Genomic DNA, 20,695 nt, shown 5'->3' on the forward strand with positions numbered 1-20,695 from the left:
CGCTGAAAACTAATCTCATCGTTGTCGGCGTATGCCTGTCTATTCCAATCACAAATTCACAATAAATCAGTTAACGCGCTGCACTGTATGACTGTCGTGACGTCATGCTCGGTTATAGGCACCGGCCCTAACCCCCTGACTAACGTAATTCCTTGTCAGCGCCGTCCTCATTAAATCTTGATTACTTAGCCGAGTTATGTCTCTTGTGTTAGCCATTTTGTAATAAACTGAGGGGTATTGCAGGATTATTCTAAAGACGAGGTCGGAACTGGATAAACTCCGAGATGATCTTCACAATTTATGGGAATACGTCACGGCCAGCGAGGAAAGTGCCACCTCAAAATCACCAGAGGGCGACAAATCCAGTAGATCTACACCGCACTCTAAATCTCCGGACTCCAAACAAACTACCTCAGTCAAAGCCAAAGCGACGAAGCCCCTCACAACAAAGGATGAGTTGGACCAAATTCTGCGACAATTCAACAAACTCAAGGGAGAAAACTCCACATTGTACACGTATGTCCAGATGTCAGACAAAAAAGTCTTGTTCCGTCTAATAAATATGTATTGAAAACAAACTTTTAAAACTTATTTAAATCTGTCACAGAGCACTGAAGGACAAAGATGTGACGGTGATAGATGCTGAGAGCAAACTGAAAGTGGAGAGGACACACCTGGCCCAACAGGTGAAAGAGAGAGACGAGAAGCTGACACAGGCTCTTCTGGAGTGCGAAAGGTCGGTCTCAAGGTCTGGGCTCACAATCTGATAACTATAGCGTTTACAAAAGACATGAAAGGTGACATTTTTGTTTTCTTTGCAAATGATTATTGACAGCTTGAAAGCGGACTTGGCTAAAATTGCTTCTGAAAAGAAATCGGCTGAAGAAAGCGCAGACAAGGAGAAGTCCAGTTTAAGTCAGCTCAAGGCTCAGCTACTGGAACTGGAGGACGAGTTCACGAAGATCAAGGACACGTATGAAGCCCGAGTAAATGACCTACAGAATAAACTGAAAGAGTCGTTAGAGGAGATGGATAAGATATCCAAAGACAAGCAAAACCTTCTGACAAGGTAATGCAGAAACAGTTATTTTAATGATTTTTACAAGAATTTTGTAATGAAACTAATAACACAGTACAAATAACTTACAGGCACGTAGCATCGGGAGGGGGAGGGGCATTTTTTCTTCGAAACAGACATTAATCTGAAATTGATATTGAAAAAATAATATTGAAGAAATAATATTGAACCCCCCCCCCCCCCCCCCCCCCACACACACACACTGTTTTCGGGCTAAAAATGTAAGGGAGCCATAAATTGATAATTCAACGAATAGTTATATATTATATGAAACGGCAGTTTCTGATGAAGTGATCTGAAACACTACGCATTTTACAATTTAATATTCGTACCTGCATGAAAATTAATCAAATTATGTCACATGTATGCATTTCCAAAGGATGACCTCTGTTTGGGTGTTTATTGTCTGGTCAGCGTTCATGTTAACGTCCACACTCATTTGTAACACAACCGGTGATTGTTTGTTTAGTGTTATCCCCAGTTGCAGGAATTGACGTCTGAAACGATACATTGACAGGTTCATAATAATCTACACATGTTTCGTTATTTACTATTACAACTCATGATAATTGACCACTTATCTATTAATGTTCAGACTGAGTGCGGTAGCTAGCACCCAGCTGACGGATGGGAACCCCGCCATTACCGACCTGAGCGATACCAACCGACCTACGAGGATCGCAGAAAAGTTCTCGGAGCTCTACGACAACGAATGGACGGACGCCTTTGAGGCGCTGACGTCACAGTATCACATGTCTGAGAGAGAGGCTGTCGACTTACTGTTGAGGATTCTCAAGGTACATGTCCAGTCTTGTTTTGAGACCTTTGACAAATTTAACAAATTTGAGGACCAACTCGTAGGCATTTGACCAGATATATTGTTATTAAAATGTAGCAGTTACATTTATTACCTCAGAACACATTGGACGCAAAAACAATTTGTATACAAGTATAACGTCAATTCACACAAAAGCAATGTCTACATGAACAACGTTGTGGGAATATTCTATTCAGTGTGTTCATGAGTACATATTTTAACCTGTTTTATTAAACATATGTTGTTGTTTTTTAAATTTTTAGTATTCAAGGTTCTTATTGAAAACACCATCTGTTTAACAACATAAAAACTTGCATATAGTTAAGTAAAGAATTGTTTGCAAGATATCTAATTGTGCTTTTAATGTGATAAAAATGATCGTAACACCTGGTTGTCAGTAGTTTATGGGTAGATTATTTTTCTGTGATGTGTTCCTGTATTTGATGAGTAAACCGTTAACCCTGTGATATATTCCTTTTACAATAGGACTGCTTTAACTTCGGTAAAGTGGCCGCCAGCGGCCAGCTCTCGGAGCTTCACAAAGTGCTCCTAATGCTCCACACGACCGGTAGAACCAGGGAGACCGTGAGTAGATTTCTACCCTACGGCGGTAAACGTCCAATCACCACTTGATTGGGGACGTTGTTTGCAACGATTCTTCTGTTCTCTGGTTTAATATTGTATATATAAAGTAATAATTAATTATTTGCAGGTGGTGTTGTCGAGTGTTAAGAAGTTATCAAAAGAGGAGTTAAAAGTCATTAAAGACATCAGAAAGGCTTGCGCCGTGCATGCAGTAAAGGCCGTTCAAAAGGTATCCCCTCAACATATTAAATCATGATTTTATTTTAATTTGAGACTTATCACGCTTGGATGAGGATATGCTCATAAAGTTCACCAACATTTTATAATGTAAACGTCTTAAGATTATCATATTAACGAAAAGATTAAACTGAATAAGTTTATTCTAGTATTAAGATCTATTTTTGCAATATTTCTAATACAAAATTATTCCAATATAGTACTATGGTTACCTAGTACTGATAAGGTCAATTTCTTTATTAGTTTTTTAGTGAAACCCCTGACGGTCGGACCGCACTGAGTGACGCCCAGCAATCTTCCTGCGCGGGATTTATCACGAGGGCCGTGGAACTATGCTGGCTCATGAATGTCCAAGACCCGCCTCTAGTGATCACGTGGTCTGTGAAACCCGGCGAGATTTGTGATAACACCCGATACAAACAGTTCACCCACACTGGCCAGTTCGTGGAGTTCCTTGTTTGGCCACCTCTGTACTTGTTCAAGGAAGGGCACCTGCTGAGTAAGGGAGTGGTTCAGTGCATATGAAGGCATGTGATCATAAGCAGTACACATCACTATTTCATTTGCCAAAAACTAATGTTAATCCTTTTGCAATACTATTACTGCTAGTTACTGTTTGTTTGTTGGTCATTTCCACTGTTTACATGATTAAATTTTGAATTTAAAAAGATTTCAATGTATTTTTTTAACCTTTTATCACGATTCGCGTCAGTGTTTTTGAGGAGACTTATTTTACCTTTCAAACCTTGAGAACGCTGACAACTTCCCTTGAAAGAGCCAAATATTCCTACTATATATGGGGAGGGGTTTATGTTTGTTTTAAAGAATGATACCGTTAGATTGCTAACAGATATTAAAGCAGTCTACTCTTGCTGGTAATCGATATGCAACGTAAAACAATTTGTGCAAAATTGAAAAGTTTACAATCAATTCAAATACATCAGTTCATTTTTACTCCTTCTACACTTTTTTGTTCCACGTGTTTGTCATAAAATTGTTAAAAAAGCCATCTCAATCGAACGCCTTTGAAGTTAAATGATGTAACATCGGCAAGGGCCCTTGACTGCCATACACCTGTTGTATTATCACCTGAGTAACCATTGCAACATCACTTAACATCAACTTGACCAATCTCTGCCAAGAAATCATCAATGGTTTTTATCATTATTAATAACCGATATTCGGCCACACAATGATGCTTCACCAATTTCCGTGAAATGATTTAATCTTCTCTGGTAAAAGTCGAGCCCATCATTTCACTTAGAGAATTGAACATTCAGTAGATTTCAACAGTTATGGTGGATTTTATCGCCCAAAGAGGAGGATGAACAGAAGGTATAGACAGCATGTGACTATGCAGTTTATCAATTCAGCTAATGTCTAGAATACAAAAAACGGGGAAAAAATGTTAAAGCTATTTGATTATACGCAGTTCAATTTTATTCCTTTATCTTTCAGCTAACACATTATGTGTATTAGTTGAATTCTAACTTTTTCTTGTAACAAATGGCTTCATGAGGTTTTGATAAATGGTAAGAGGCCAACCTTTCTAATCGATAAGCTTCAGGACATCTGACAATTTGATGTTTTTAAGCTAAAACGCCCGTCACTTGATAAAATTCGAAATAAAGACAGGGGATGATATCATCAATGTACTTTCTTTACGAGATTTGTATTGTTCACAGAAAACGGATGCTTTAGTCCGTTTGCGCACGTCTGTAGAATACCCTACTTGGCTGTAACCTTCATGAAACTAACCTTGTTGAGGTTGATGCTACCATCAAAACCTTTTATGTATTCACTACGGTATGTTACACACTTTTGATACCTGCAATACTAAAAGGTAAACGATCTTCACTTTCAAAAGAGCACCAGTGCTGCAAATCTCTTCTAGTAACTGCATCAACATTCATCGATTTAGTCTTTGGGAGGAAAAAAACTTCCTATTCTGGAACAGCTATGATAACAGGTTAATCTAAGGTGTATGTCACTAGATTATGGTACAGCTTACAGTCCATGCAAACAAGAAAATGATTCAGCGGCTTTTTGATGTTGCAGACAAGATCCCTTGATAATAATAGATTGTTCATTCCTTGTGGCAACATGTCCTCAAATAACGACGTGTTACTATTTTATGGCGCAGTCAGTAAACTAACAAACGATTTTATCTGAATATTATTACAAACTGTTTCAAGAAGGGTTGTTTTCAAATGTTTATATACTAAGGTCAAAGAAAAAAATTAGAGGTTTACTTATTTTCTTCGATTTTTGGGGCGCATCGCTATCAGCGACGTAGCCTCATTGCTGTCAGCTCACTTCTCTCGGCTTATATACAAGCGGCGTCATAGAACTCAAGTATCAATGCGCCAAAAAATATATAGTGCCGTTCTGATTGTTACGTATTTTCAACCAGGAACATATATTCAGTATTCGTTTTAAAAATGTCAACAAATCATTACAACAGAAATCTCCTTTACACATTGAAAAAACATCAACATCAATGAAAGAACAAAACAAAGATTAATACGCAGATGAGATAGACCGGCAATGCCTGCAATGCGATGTACGTTCGATAGGGACAGAGGACCAGTCAACTGATGAGATAATTTGTATAACAACAGTTCGTACTTCAATATAAAAGCGGCAACGTTAATTGTTTGAATATCGGAGGTAAAAAAATGAAATAATTTCGTATATAAAATATTTATATTAAAATGAGAGTAAGTTGCTGTCTTCCTATAGCTAGGAACAGATTTCGTATTTTATCTCTTGATAAAACGAATAAGACGATGTCCAACTGAATGAGGAATGCGCGCCACCTTCCCCATGTGTAGAATGGCGATATTTAACAACTTGTAGTGATGTTTTTAGCTACCTTCAATGCGATGCGCCGCTCAGGCCTTCAGGCCTTTGATTATGAAATGGTTGTTAACCAAATGATTCGTACAAAATGATTTACTGGTAGAATATAGTTATAATACCATCGAGCGAGCTCGTTTTTTGTCATTGTATAATTAGTTTAATGCGTGCTGAAATCGTTTATTTTCATATGACGCAAAAATGATGTGCCAGTAGTTTTGGTTCTTTCTTGTGGATATCGAAAGGGTTACCACAGAAACAGCAATGACGGGGACAAAGATGAACGACCTGTCAAAGCCTGGCACCAGTTTCTTCCTTATCTATCCAACATATTGTTATCTTGACGTCGCTTTGGTGGACCTTAGGGGTGTGTAATTGTGCAGATCAGTATTCATTTTGAACATGCCGTCATTTGCAGGCAGAAAAACCGATGTAGTTACTTCGAGATACAAGTACATTGTATTTATATACTAGTATATATGTATGTATACATGGGCATATAGTGCTAGAATAAGTACATGTATAGTCCTATTTAGAGATCATGAGTATTGGTAAACGGAATCTGAGAATAAATTGGTATGCCAATGGAGAATGTATCCTTTTGCACAAATGAATATCCCTACACACAGCCGGTATAATTATACACTCAACAAAACTTCTAAGTGTTCACCCTGATAAATAGAATAATTTTTAAATTAGGCACTAAAATAATGTGAAATTTTCAACATTTTATAATTGATATGTCTAGCACAGATATTAAAATAAGACAACAGCAATTGATATCAATTGCCCGTGACGAAATGCCAAAACAATTAATTTTTTATGCACTTGCTTAACATGATTGACAATTCTTTGTGATTGAAATTTGTCTTTGTTGATAGGGTAAAAATAATAACACTTAATATGGGCAAAATTATCATTGGAAAAACAGCCAGAGTAGTTTGAATATTGGTGTCTGCATTGTTTTAATATACATTGTACTCACTTTAAATTTTCCGTTCGTCTTCATTGTTTTAAATATTAAGCAATCCAAAGGAAACCTTATTTTGACATAATTTTTCTCTTTCATAGGTGTAATGTCATTTCCATCGGCAACTTGCAACAATCCAATATTCAACCAAACGAAAGTGTTTGTGATATTAAGCAAATGTCAAGATCTCGGGTCGCAACCTGAGGTCAAGGTCAATGCATCGTTCTTAACTATTTGAAAATTAAGTGCAAATCAGAAGTTTTGGTTGGTGTAGATGATTTTTGCTGAGAATTTGTATATGTTGTCATTTGCAGCGATAAGCGTTATTATACAAAGGGTGGCAAACGTAGTTTAAATGTTGTTGGGTTTTTTCCAAGTCCATATAAAACTTAGCTGTAGTTCATATGTTATAGATATTCTTTAAAATTAATAATTTTAAATGTAACTCAGAAAAAGATATGTGTGTTATAAGATACAATTGTGATATTTCTTCTTTTGAGCCATGAATTATGTCCCTGCATGTGTTTGAGTTTTTAATTTACGTATTTTTAGATTACGTTCATTTAAACTGTTGAATAAGAACATAATTGAACCATTCAACAAAGTATTCCAAACAGAGAAAAGCTTGACCAAAACCAATAAACCACTGAGAAATGCGAGAAATTGTCATCAATTTTAAGTGTGTCGTTAAAAGTATCATTAGAAACAAAAAAAAAACAAACACAAAAGACATTAAAATTCTAAGGGTATATATATTTAATAACATGAAAAAAGTCGCATCAATGTGCGTCATAACGGTGTTTCCATTTGTAAGATGCTTTGACAAGAGGGAGAGTTACTGACACATTTAGGGGTATGTGGAATCAGGAGACCCAGCTGGCACGCCTCCTCCACGCTCAGCTGTTTGATGTTCGGTGGGCGGATCACAGGGGGGTGCTGGCAACACGCGTACCCAGCGTCCTCCGTCACGCTCCGGCGGGGACGAGAACGAGAACGAGTCCACTTATCACTGGATACACGATAAATCAAGGGGTCATCCGATGACGTGCTACTCGCAGAATCTCGTCTTCCCTCTTTCGATTTTTGGCAACTTGTTTTGTCCGTGTTTTGAATTTTGATAATGGGAGGAATATGAATGGGGAAATTGTGTGGGTTTATCTTTGAAACAGGAGTTTTGGGTTCGGAAGACACACTTTGATGTTGTGCTGATAGAAAAGGATGAACCCTTCGGACCGGAGTTTTTGGTTCCGACGAAAGGCTTTGGTGCTTAGTATTAACTAATAATGGACGTTTTCGACGAGTTTTATCTCTACTCTGTCTCTCGTAGGGAACACGTAACTCATGAGAATCAAACATAGGGATACTCTTATTGAGGTTCAATGCGTTCTGAGAATGCGCACAGGCCGTAATTTGCCTGTTAAACATACAATTCGGGTTCGGACAGCACACTTTTCGACCTTTACCTTCCTCCAAGAAATCACTAGTAGAAGGACATATCGTATCAGATTTGACCTTTACAATTATTCCTCCTGGATGCAGGAGTTCGTGCTGTTTATGAACCCATTCAGCGGTGCAATCGTCTGTATCCATGAACACAATGGGCAGGGGGTCGTGCGAGTCGTCTGTGATTGTAACCTGAGGTAACATGAGCGCATCGTCGGCGGAATGCTGGGTAATATCACCAAGTCTATACTGTCTGTAGTTGTATGATCCTACTGAATCCGGGTTTTCACTTTCACTTTTGAAACTCCTAAATCCCACATTATGAGGCTTGTCTTCTGTGTCACACATAAGTGCCTCCTCAATCTCTTCGATGTCGTTTGCAACGATTGGTTCATTCCTAAACGCCTTCAATTTTTCTTTGACAAATTTAATCAAAGGTTTGCGAATTTTTGTCCTATAAAATACGTACATAAGTATAAACAGTAGTAAACCCCCGAGGATTGCCGCAGTGTTATATCCAAGATTAGGATCGTAGGTATTATAAAACAGAGCCTCTTCCGTTCGGTACCTCTCTTCTGGGCTGAGCGTGATTTGAGAAGATAGGTCGTGTGAGGGATTTGCTGTATTTCCGTTGTCAACTATCTCATACATCAATGTTGAATTAGACTGCCTGTCTTGTGCTTCTGTAGTAATATCATCATCTAGCATGTCGTCATGAATCTGAAGGAAGAAACACAAAAACGTTACTCACTCAGTCTCCTCATGTTTACAGCTAGTCAATGCATCAATTTATAATATTGTTGTGCATTGCAAAAAATCCTTTGACGGTGGTACCGGTATGACAAATCAATACAAGGATATACCATATTACAGAGATGTTCAAACAGAGAACTTCTCAAAATTATTCTAAGCACGTACATTTCTATTCATTCTAACGGGTGTTTAACGACAGAAGAAAAATAATATTGTAATCTTGGTTGTATTTTTTATTTTACATGTTCTTAGCTTTTTTCAAAAAAAAAAAACCGGGTTTCATACTACACGAACATCGTGATTGGTATAATATTATCAGCATACACCTACAAGAAAATCGATTTTCGGTGGTACAGATTTGTCACACGTGCGGTTTAACAGAGTGTCATTATGGCCAGGCTTTCATCTTGACAATCATTCTACAAGGACATAGTTCTTGTTCGGTGGTGTAAGAGCATCATGAGAGAAATCTACATACGCTAAATGGAATAGAATCAAATGTTTTGGAGATGCAATCAATTTAAATCCAGATATCCCTTTCATTTGCTAATAATCTTAATGCTCTGAGTATAAAAAAAACCGATGGTGCACTGCATTTGTCTACCATGTCAGCATTAAATGATAAAGAACACTAGACACCATACATGCAGAGTCATGGAAGATAAAGAATTAAACAGCATTCAGTATTTCTTTGAAGAAAAGACCTAAAACGAAATTGATTTTTTTTTAAATACAAGGCCTAGTCAAAGGGAAAAACGAATTAGACATACCGGTATAATTAGTAATTGAATTAACACCACTAGGAAAAGACAGGGTAATTTAAAGTTAATTGTTGGGATTTTTTAATTATTTAAAACCAAGATGTATTTTGAAGTCATTGCGATTAGGAGGGACTATGGCTGTGTTAATTTCATTGCTTTGCGGCGTGTAACTCAACCCAGCGTGAAATGCAATTTTCTAGGGCAAAATTGCAGTATTGATCATGTTGTAGATCTTTAAAATTTCAATTGAAGCTGCACACGTACTAATTAAACACATCAATTCGCCTTGTTTTATCAAAGGTCTCAACATGTCTAAACCAAAATTACCGTAGAATGTATTGTAGGGAAAAATTTTTCCCTCCATGATGTAACTTAAACCTGTGTTGTTTGTCTTTTTCAAAACAGTCTATGCCATAAAAACTGGCGCCTTGGAATGATATAATATGGTCGATTTGACAAATTCATTTGCATTGTATTACTTTTAGCTGCAGTGCACTAAACTACATTACCATTAGCAAAGTTTTGCCTCTGAATTTTTGTTCTGAGTGATGGAATATGTCAGAATTTACACACTGTCTACTCTTTAAACAAATCAAAAATGGCCACATTGCATTCTGATTATATCTCCCGCCCCCTCCCAGAGAAATGACGCCTGTCGCTACCACTACTGATTGCAATCACCCACACATTGTTATTACATAACTTTATACGAGACTCGTTGGTCTTCTGGGGCATGATTGCACATTGTTAATTGCAATTGCATTTTTAAACGTAAAACCTATTCATTAACATACTCCAACGCTTCGAAACAATAAACCATTGTAGTAAATTGTTTTGACTGGATACATGATATGTCGATATGAAATGATCATATATAATATGTGTATTTGTGGGTAGGCAAACCTAAGGTCTCACAAACCTCAATAATCTGAGTTATAATAAATTTTAAGCACATTTTTTGCAATTATTCACCGAGACTTTCATTTTTTGAGGGGTATATGATGCATGAAGTCATAGATAAAAAATTCAATCCATTAGAAGTTGTAGACGCTAAAATAAGCAATTCACTTAAACGTTTTGCACCTGCTGAAACATGCTATGATCAAAGACGTAATACGCAGGGGCCAATAAACTGTATGGTATACTGAGTATGTACACTATATACCATATCAATATTAATTAACAGAGTCTGTGGCTCCAGATCACGGTAATTCTGGTCACGGATTAGCGGTATCTTGTGATTAGGATCACAGTCTATCGAGTTCCTATCTGCTCGGATTTCTCTACCAGTCACTTCTATACAGATTGGTGCTATCCGTGAGACACCGCTGACAGCAAGATCAGCCACTCGGCTTTTGGATTAGACAGTCGTATAACCCGTGATTCGATTCACTCCGTGATGAATACATCTTCACAAGACTTCTGACATACAGAATCATAACCATTAGATTATTTCATAAATCCTTCAGGGTTCAAATTGTACGTAGCTGCGTTTAGACGGATATTTATTCGATGTTTCAGCCGTTTTTTAAAATTAATATATCGAACTTACTGTGCTGTTTGAAACGTCTGAATTGTAATAAGCCCCCAAAAGAATCGTCAGGAACCAAAATATTTATAAATTTGTAGAACCGATCCCGTAAGCCGTACGTTTTTGTCGTTAATCGCCTCATTAAAAAAGCGGTTTAAGTTCCAAGTGGAAAAATATTAGAGCATTCACCTCAATGATACGTCACAAGGGATGAGTCGGGGCTCGGTATGATCGATTGTACTGTAGCAGAGTTTGAAGATTGGACTTGTGTTCACTGAGCAGTGCATTCCGTGACACACGAGATCAGTGTGTTTTACTTTTACCGTATTTCTAAAGAGACAATGTGGTACTTACAAAAAAGTTTCACAAATACTATATCGCTAGAATATGTATTTCTCGAACGATGGTTCTATATAAATAAGGCATATTTGAGACTATAATAATATCATACAACATCATTGAGATTACATTTAGCTCCCATTATGCCAGATGTTACTAAGACAGACATAGGTAGAGGGAAACCAGAATAGCGTCATAAGCCTCCGTCTGATGGAGTGTTGGAACATGTATCAATACAAACATCGGGGGCTTGTATATAAACACCCGTTAACCCCGCGCACCATCTCATGCCCGTTAAAGACCAGCCATTGCATCACCCTGCCTACTACATAAATACCGCCATCTGTTACGCCTGATAATCAAATTTACCCATACTTCAGCCAAATCCCCCAATCATTTCATTTATTAATCACCGTTCTATTAATTAAATCTTCAATATCAACCCGTATAATTGAATCCCTACAGATATTCAGGAACTAATATGATTTTCAAGGATTTTGGGTCGTTTAGATATGTACAGGAGTCAAGCATCAAAGGCAGACATCATTCCTATCGTTTTAGAGAGGATTATAAAACAGGGCTTTTCTTTACTGCGTCTGTATCAATAATCAATGGCGATGATGGTTATATTTTGGGGTCCTTACTATTTACTTATGTGCTGCCACAAGTGGTCTACTTCCCAAAGCGTTTCTGTCACGACGATTCCAGCAACAGAAATAAACACAGAAACCTCTTAGACAAATATTCAGTTTCCGATTTTTCTAATCGCGTTTCTTCAAAATGTTTCATTACCTGAAATGAACTTTAACAATCGACTAAAATAGTGAAAATTAATAATTGAACAGATCCTAATCCAATTAGCATTAAGGAACGTCCACAATGAAACACATCAGCAACACTCAAATTAACAGAATGAGCCAACAGTCAGTGAGGATTTCCACGGCAATGATAGGTGTTTTATGGTTACGACTTAGAAATATCGATACCTGGCGTTCAATTTAAAAGAAAAAAATGGAAACCTTAAATGAAACCATTTTCTTTAACTTAAAAAATTTAAGATCTTGTTATGCGTGCTTAGTATGCTTTTTCCAGATTTTTAGTTTCACAAAAGTCTTCAAATGAGTGATTTATTAACGCATATAGTTAAGATACGAGCATTTCACTCTCTCTGGTAATAAAAAAAAGTGTCGAAAAGAAAAATACTCACCCAGAATAACTCCCCTAAACGCTTACGATAACCATGTAAGAGTGAGGTTACGATCGTATATTACCTCGTCTTAAATCACGGCTTGTAATGAGCGCGCGTTTTTAGCGCTAAGGGTAAAACCCGCCAGGGTGATTGGGTAACGCGACAGCTTGTTGCCCCAGCCAATCCCATCGCCCTGCGTTGTAACCAATCTCTGGTTTTGTTTCTTTTATGTTGCACTTCTATAATGTTTATCTATTATATTTCTATTCCAACGTGCCAAATTTTATTGAATTTCTTTAACAAAAATTATTGTATATTGTCTTACGATTTATTGTAAATTGTGTTGTAAAATATTAGTTTTAATTATAATACAGCTATTTAAAATGATATTGATACTTTTTTTTGTAATAATTGTATAATAATCATTCTATGAATTTGTCTAAGCTCACTTATCTATATGTGTCCAAATTTTTGTTTATACTGCATCAATTGTTGTTTATTCTTTATCCAATATATTTTTGTAGTGTATTCCAATAAACATGTAACTTAAACTATTTAACAAGTAGTTTTGATTTTATCATATTACAATTGTATCTTTTATTTTGTAAAACTGAATATCAAATTCTATATAATATCAAAACCATACAGTCATTTAACATAATTGTATTCCATATTTTGTCTAAGTCAGCATTGTTTTAAACCACAAAGACTATATTGTGTTACATTTCTGTATGCAGTAAATTATCCAAATTAGTATTGAAACATAGTAAATGTCTATATCGTAACATCTATCATCCTCATGTGTAATGTATCAAAAGGTAATAAAAACTATATCAAAATATAGTAAAATTGTATCATCTTCGTGTGTAATATATCATAATGTGGTAAGTATAAATTGTATCATCCTCATGTGTATTGTATCAAAATGTAGTAAAACTATATCAATATATTGTTAAATTGTATCATCTTCGTGTGTAATGTATCATAATGTAGTATCCAATGTATCATCCTAAAGTGTAATGTATTTGAATGTGGTAAGAATTGTATCAAAATATAGTAAACAGTGTATCATCCTCATTTGTAATGTATTAGTATGTAGTAAGAACTGTATCAAAATATGGTATAAATTTTATCATCCTCGTGTGTTTTGTATCAGAATGTAGTAAGAATTGTATCAAAATATATCATTGTATCATCCTTATGTGTAATGTATTATAATGAGGTAAGAACTGTATTAAAATAAAGAATACAACATATCATCCCCATGTGTAATGTATCAGAATGTAGTAAGAATTGTATCAAAATATATCATTGTATCATCCTTATGTGTAATGTATTATAATGAGGTAAGAACTGTATTAGAATAAAGAATACAACATATCATCCCCATGTGTAATGTATCAGAATGTAGTAAGAATTGTATCAAAATATATTGTGTATCATCCCCATGTGTAATGTATCAGAATGTAGTAAGAATTGTATCAAAATATATTGTGTATCATACCCATGTGTAATGTATCAGAATGTTGTAAGAATTGTATCCAGTGTATTATCCTCGCACTGTATCAGAATGTAGAAAGATTATGAATACATAGTGTTTTCTTCATAATTATTGTTCCGTTATTTTATCATGTCTGTTTTGTTTTACATATATTCTTACATTACATTGTAATTTATTTTATAAATTACATGAAATTATGATAATGTTTTATCAAATTGTATGCTATAGCCATACTGTTTTACACCGTGAAACACATTGTAATTTCAAGAATTATTTTCATTCATTAAAATTAAAACTTGTATCTCTTTGTAATGCAAATCAAGAAAACGTTTGAATAGAAACTCTCTTTTTGCCAACTGAACTTCGAATCTCGATAAATATTGTAATTGTGAAGCATTGGATAACACGGATATCGGTGAATGAACTTTTTTATAAAGAGATTCTTTTTAGCAGTCAGTCGTCCTAAATAAAAAAAATACTATGACGCAAATGACTTCCTCCTTAAAAAATGATCAACTGTTGATTTTAAATAACAATGCTAATCCTTTAAAATAAAGTTAATCACTCAAAAGAGTTTAACCTTTTTTATGCTATAGCGAATTAACTTAATTCTTTTATTGCTATTGCCAGGGAATAAATATACGCCTTTGGGCAATTGGTAAACTAGTAGCAAAGAAAGGTATTTGACATTTTAACCCGGTTTTATTTTCAGGTTGATCTATGTGTGATCTCTTCGAGTAAACAACATTTCAACGGAAAAGTACGCACTGTTTTGTTTGCGCAGAAGATGTCGTTATTGAGAAGCTGTGTAACCGTTTCCACAAACACACCTTAGAACACAATATGTTACTTAATGAAGCGTGGTTGTTTTAAGTAGCGAGGAAAAGAAACAAATCGCGAATCGACACTTGTGAGTAGTTCATCAGGCGATGATACAAAACAAATGCTCTCGCAGCGCCCTCTCCGGGGGAGAATCTCCGCCATTGACGCACGAGAAGTTAATTGTCTATAGGTGAGGGTACACACAGAAGCCGACCCTATCAGGTCTCGGAGAATAACATGTAAACTTCCCAGCGGATATTGAAAAAAATCTACCGGTTTCATTTTTATAAACTTATGAATCATTGCTTCTTTATCCGTACACAGCGGGTTCCGAAAAAAATTCTTCATCTTTACTTCCTTTCGAGAAAAAAATAAAACTCATCTAAATTTTCTTCTAATATGATTTGTATTCAACCTGACTGCTTTTATGGCTTAAGTTTCTGCTAATGGCATCGATTCACAAGCGCTCAGATTAAGATTTTTGCACGAGTTGTTATTTTTCACGTTCCCTTTTGTCCGTATTCATTTAAATTGTAAAGTAACCGATACATTTTCTGCCCAGCAGGCTCTGTCTGCCTGATATAAGCTCTTATTGCCATTCTTTCTATGAACTACTATCTTATTATTAAAATCCGAATGTCATATAACAACCCTTGTACAGTACAGACCGAATGTCATATAACAACCCCTGTACAGTACAGACCGAATAACAACCCCTGTACAGTCATATAACAACCCCTGTACAGTACAGAGGACAATCGATGACTTGAATTGCTTAACTCGCTGTGATACGGTATCAGACTTTCTTATTTTACCAAAATTCTTTATGCCGATATAACAGTCAGTGCATGTACATGTAACATCTCTAATAACAAAATCTTTATGGACATTTTCGTATCTTAATTTTACTGCATTAATTATACGAAAATGTTTTGCAAAATAAAAAAGATAGCATTTTGCTTATAAACGTGTATTTGTAGTCTTCGACAAAAACATGTTTCTCAAATAAAAATAATAATTTGTTGTTCGCAGGTTCAATTCATTGTCTCTAATAGGATTGGTAGCAATAAGAATAATTTTTTTCTGTTTTGCAGGTTTGTCACCTAATTGTATCATCCGAGTTGGGGACGCGGAGATATTAGACTCATACACATTCTCGTAGAAATCCATCACAATATTTTTTTTCTAATGTAAAAAGACAAAATTATAAAAAACAAACTACATACCTGCAGCAGTAAATAGTCCAGGGAATAGAGAGATCAAACGCAATCGGCATTTCTTGTACTGCGGTACAACGCCAGCACAAGTCACAGGAACGGCTCTGCTTTTAGTGTTTGTACTTTTTTTCAACAATAGAGAGGTGAGATAAAATTAATAATGGTTACCAGGCAACCTATATTATGAATGATGTAGTCACCGTCTCCCTTGATCAAAATCCATGGCAACGCTATTGGAATTTTGGTCCAAAACCTGTATTTACCTGGTTTTCTTCTACATCACAGGCGAGTTACGTTAAAATGCCCTGGGAACACAGCGTATACTCAATATGTCACGTTGTAAAATTTTCTAGGATGAAACAATCAATATCTCTCATTATAACGATGTTACTGCAAAGTCCCAACGATAGAAATCAAATCCCTTGTAAAGAAGTATCTGAATCTATCCCAAACCTTCCTTTTGTTGTAAAATAGTATCCCTCTGCGCGCTCCTTCAACGCAATCACCAGGTAATGGCCGTCCTAGAAGGTGTATTGATGTCTGGTGTTCCTGATCCTGTCATCAACAGAGATCTGCTTTAATAAATAAGTTTGCTAATAAGCACTGATTAGCTGACAATGTAAACACGCAAAAAGGTTTCTGTCACAGGAAAGCGCGACAGTTCATTGGTGGGTGTATCCCCACGTGACGTCATCAAGTACAAAAGTAATAACATACATACAGGTATTGTCTAGGAACGGTTGAGGCAAATCTGTTTGGACTTCCTTGCCACAAGATTTACGGTGTGAAAATCCTAAAAACCTTGTTCCCGAAAGAAATTGTCATTTAAAGATAGATCACATTTGACAAATATTTTGCCAGTAAATCCTTGCAAAACTGTGTGGTTCAGTTCTCTGTCGTACAGTGGAGGCAAGCAAGGAATGGATTGATTTGTATGATCGTTCATTTTATCAGATTATCACGAGAACACAAATCAAGAGACTGAATAGAACTTCACATCAAATGCATCAATCCGTTATTGTCAACCAAATTTAAAACGGGAGCACAGAAAAAATTAATCTGTAACAATTAATGTGGAGTAAAAGTACGTGTTTGTTTCCTGTAAATTATGGAGTTCTAATGTTGTGTTCTAGAATTAAGAATTTAATTTTGCCGAAAAATACCATTTACATTGTCTATTGAATCACACCTTTAAGAAAACTTTGATAAGTTAAAAAAACTCAACGAAACAATATCCAAATATTAGTACTCCTAACATCAAAGAGTAAAATAATGAATATACAAACGAACTGGATGCACATTTATTGTGTCTCAGTGTCTATATTAAATCTTATTGTTTTGTTCAGTCATGCCAATGATGCTAAAAGAGAGTGCCGCCAGTCATTTCATTGTATATCTATGGTAATTTCTTTCCCAATTATTCATCATACATGTAATATTTGTGTAAACAGCTGCTCAGCATAGGGACGTCTATGTGCCACAGAACCAGAAGGGGGTGTTCAAACGCTGATAAAACCCATTTTATTTTCTTCATTTATACTCCATCTCGAGCATTAACACACAGATTCATTACGATTTCTCTGGCGCAATAAAAGATGCCTCAATCGATGTGTCCATTTAGTTTTCAAATTAGAATCGACAAAAACAATATGTTTCCAGTTCCGCTATCCAGTTCATTTCTATGTCTAATTGTAGAAATTGAAACAAATCATGAAGATATGGTTAAGAATTTAATGAAGTGAAGTATTTTTCTTCATTCGCGAATCTTTAAAACCTCTACAATTCCAGCAATAATTAACTATGGATAGGTAATAAGGGAAAGAATTTTTTAACGTTGCGTGGAAATCAAATGAAAAATGGGACTTTTTCTTCAAACGGTCGGTAGAGAACATACAAACAATTTTGTAAGGGTTGACTTACATGTATATGTATGTACATATATAATAAACGTTTATCTGTAGCAATTCTTTCTGTTTCCTTCTCAAACCGACCTTTCTGTTAAGGATTCGTATCATCAAATCGAACTTCTTTAGATTAAATACGCTTCAACCAAATGCATGACATTCATTTCAAAGTGCAAGTTACGGTCACAATTATGAATATACTCGAATTATAATTGATGATATTAAAAACAAAACCCTGATAATAATTGTTGCTTAAAATAGAGATATTCGTGTTATTTTTGGTGACTTTAAAGATAACAGTCAGAGAGATATTTTATTTAAAGTTAGTCTTTTGTCGTGCGTGTGGGCTGATTAAGAAGCAAACAATATTTCTAAACATCGTTAACAAAAATGACGAAATCCCAAAATAGCATCAACGCTCTGATTAGAAGATAAACATCTCGGTGACTTACAGGGTTGATTCTATTTTGAATCTCAATTGTCACAAAACGTCAGCATGGCCTAAGATCTTTGAAAAAATAAACGATAGATCATAATCAAGAAATCATCAATAGTTATAAAAATAATTTCACTCAATACCAATACACCTATATAGAATCGAGCGAAGAGTACTAGTATAGATACCAACGCATTTTATAAAAATGACGTAGAACATTTTAATGTCATTCTTTCTTAGTTCATACGATGTATTCAAAATTATCTAATGAATCCATTCTGTCAAGGATTGCCTGTCATCAGACAGCGCCAAAGCTCTTTCATGTGGTGTGTGCGCGGCACTCGATCTACTCTTTATAATTGTGGCCTCTTTTATCCAAAGCAGCAAAGCTTGAAGTGACTCAAATTGCTGCACAAAATAGAGACCAGTGTGTTCGTTATCGCTATCAATCCAGCTGTTACTTCACTTGGAGTTTTATTTCATTAAAGAAAAACTGAGTCTGTAACGATAGTGGGTTTTAGAGATAGCATGTTGAGAACCGGAAGTGACGAATGATTGGATCAAGGATATTTAGCGAGCATCTCAAAATGATTGAAAGTGAAACACGTCAGCTAAAAGCTTCGGTTACCAAGTCTCATTGAGCATATTATTTTCTCAAAATTTCATAACAAAGTATTATACAGTAACAAAAAAACATTGCTAGAAGTGATTATTATAAATAATTTTCTAAACTGAATGCAGGTGCATGACATCTTTTACACGTATACGCTTTGAAGTCTCACCCAAATGTCTCCCAACCTCAATTTCTATTTTATTGCTCAATGCTTGGCAAATGTAAAAATCCAAATAAAATGATTCATAAGAGATAAATCTATCGATGCTGTTCTCTTTAGTGTCAGACTTGTTCTGGCAAAAATCAGCGTTATTTGCAGATAAAGCCACCCATGTGTAAGTGTAATGTTGCGTTATTATTCATATTCATGTAAATATATTTCGATTAGAATAAAATCATCATTTAATCAACTGATTGGTAAAAAAAAAAAGGACATCAAATACGACATATGTAAAGGTTAATGAATATTTTCTTGGATACTGTTCTTTTTAAAACATAAATATTCATGTTTGTCTCTAATTTTGGATGATTTATTTGTGCATTACTTTATAAAAATATCAACTTAAACATAATTCTTTGTGTAAAACCAGTCCCAACTTTCATTCACCTATAAAAATTCTCTTACAGTGACAGGTTACATGATTGCGATCGATACGTGTAACACATTTTATCTGATTTGTCTGGAAAACTCATTAGAATGAGATCCTTTCAATCTTTAATAACAATTAATATTTGAATTTGTTCATATATTCAGGCCAATATAACCTATTAAAGTGCATGGGACTTTCTGTGAGGAAGTAAAGTACCCACGGGAGCGTTCGAACAGAATGCGTTGATCGCGTTTCATTGTGTAGAAATAATAGATCTCACTGCCCAAATCAATGAATTTCTTTTTGTTGTACGGAGTACTTGAGCACCCGATAGCATTAAATATATAGATCCGAAATAATGTAAAATTTTACCGCTGAATCCCAGAGTGAATGCAGCTTATTTGTGTGGAATGGCATTGTGATCGAATGCGATTTCGTACTGGAATTCAACAATCTGAATGCAAAGCAGTCTTACGGTCATTTAAGAGAAGTTACAATCGATGCTTTGAATTAATGCAATAACGAACTTGTTCGTTTATAGGCAGCTTATGTGGACTTCACAAAATCAGATTTGACGACTATGAATTAGCATTTACATTATAAATGCTTCAACATATTCTGGTAGAATCAAACTGCTCCCTCCGTCATTTTGGTCTCTCTGTGGTCTAGAGACAAACATGTTCACAAAAACATCACATCGTTAAATCAAGGTTGTTGGATCAAACCAGGGTTAAGCGGGTGGTTACAATATTGTGAAGCTGACATGAGTTTACAAAAGGCAGCTAGTCATTATGGAGACATGCAGTTTTATGGATTCGGAAATCTGCTTGTTAGCGACAATCGTGCGACTCCTTGTTAGTAGTTGTAAGGCTTCCGAAATCACAACATTTAATGATCTGTCCTTCCAGATCCCACTGTAAGGAGGGTTGTAACATTGCTGAAAATATATGGTGTTTTTTTTTTGTATTCTAATACAGTATTTTGGTTTCTTTTTCTATCTGATTATTGGCTTGAGTTTAACCGTTGTTTGTTGTTTATATTTTGATTTTA

General features: G+C 35.5%; 2 protein-coding genes across 7 annotated transcripts in view; one reads left to right on the forward strand and one right to left on the reverse strand.

Annotated features, from left to right (window-relative positions):
- The window catches only part of LOC128193070 (paramyosin-like), a 14,871-nt gene extending 11,475 nt beyond the window's left edge, over positions 1–3,396 (forward strand). For 3 of the 5 annotated variants that reach the window (XM_052866297.1, XM_052866296.1, XM_052866298.1), the window contains exons 14-20: positions 244–516; positions 608–736; positions 836–1,069; positions 1,674–1,875; positions 2,382–2,480; positions 2,608–2,709; positions 2,961–3,396. In XM_052866297.1, coding sequence (XP_052722257.1) covers positions 244–516; positions 608–736; positions 836–1,069; positions 1,674–1,875; positions 2,382–2,480; positions 2,608–2,709; positions 2,961–3,242 — 1,321 coding nt within the window. In that variant the 3' untranslated portion in view covers positions 3,243–3,396. The remainder of the gene's footprint in view (positions 1–243; positions 517–607; positions 737–835; positions 1,070–1,673; positions 1,876–2,381; positions 2,481–2,607; positions 2,710–2,960) is intronic. The other 2 variants (XM_052866299.1, XM_052866300.1) reach the window with 1 other exon arrangement.
- Positions 3,397–7,284: 3,888 nt separating this feature from the next.
- On the reverse strand, positions 7,285–16,972 carry LOC128193074 (uncharacterized). 2 transcript variants are annotated; one of them, XM_052866309.1, is made up of 2 exons: positions 16,112–16,972; positions 7,285–8,709 (listed from the first exon to the last, which is right to left on the reverse strand). In XM_052866309.1, exon 2 carries the CDS (start codon positions 8,695–8,697, stop codon positions 7,336–7,338), a length of 1,362 nt encoding a protein of 453 aa, XP_052722269.1. In that variant the 5' UTR covers positions 8,698–8,709; positions 16,112–16,972; the 3' UTR covers positions 7,285–7,335. The 2 variants fall into 2 exon arrangements, with proteins under 2 accessions (XP_052722269.1, XP_052722268.1); XM_052866308.1 differs by lacking the exon at positions 16,112–16,972 and adding an exon at positions 12,581–12,702.
- Positions 16,973–20,695: the final 3,723 nt, after the last annotated feature.

This window comes from Crassostrea angulata, chromosome 7 (assembly GCF_025612915.1).
Source record: "Crassostrea angulata isolate pt1a10 chromosome 7, ASM2561291v2, whole genome shotgun sequence".
NCBI lineage: Eukaryota > Metazoa > Mollusca > Bivalvia > Ostreida > Ostreidae > Magallana > Magallana angulata.

What these genes read in the sequence shown, in the direction of transcription:
- LOC128193074 (XM_052866309.1), bottom strand. Translation starts at nt 8,697, where the DNA reads ATGCTAGATGATGATATTACTACAGAAGCACAAGACAGGCAGTCTAAT.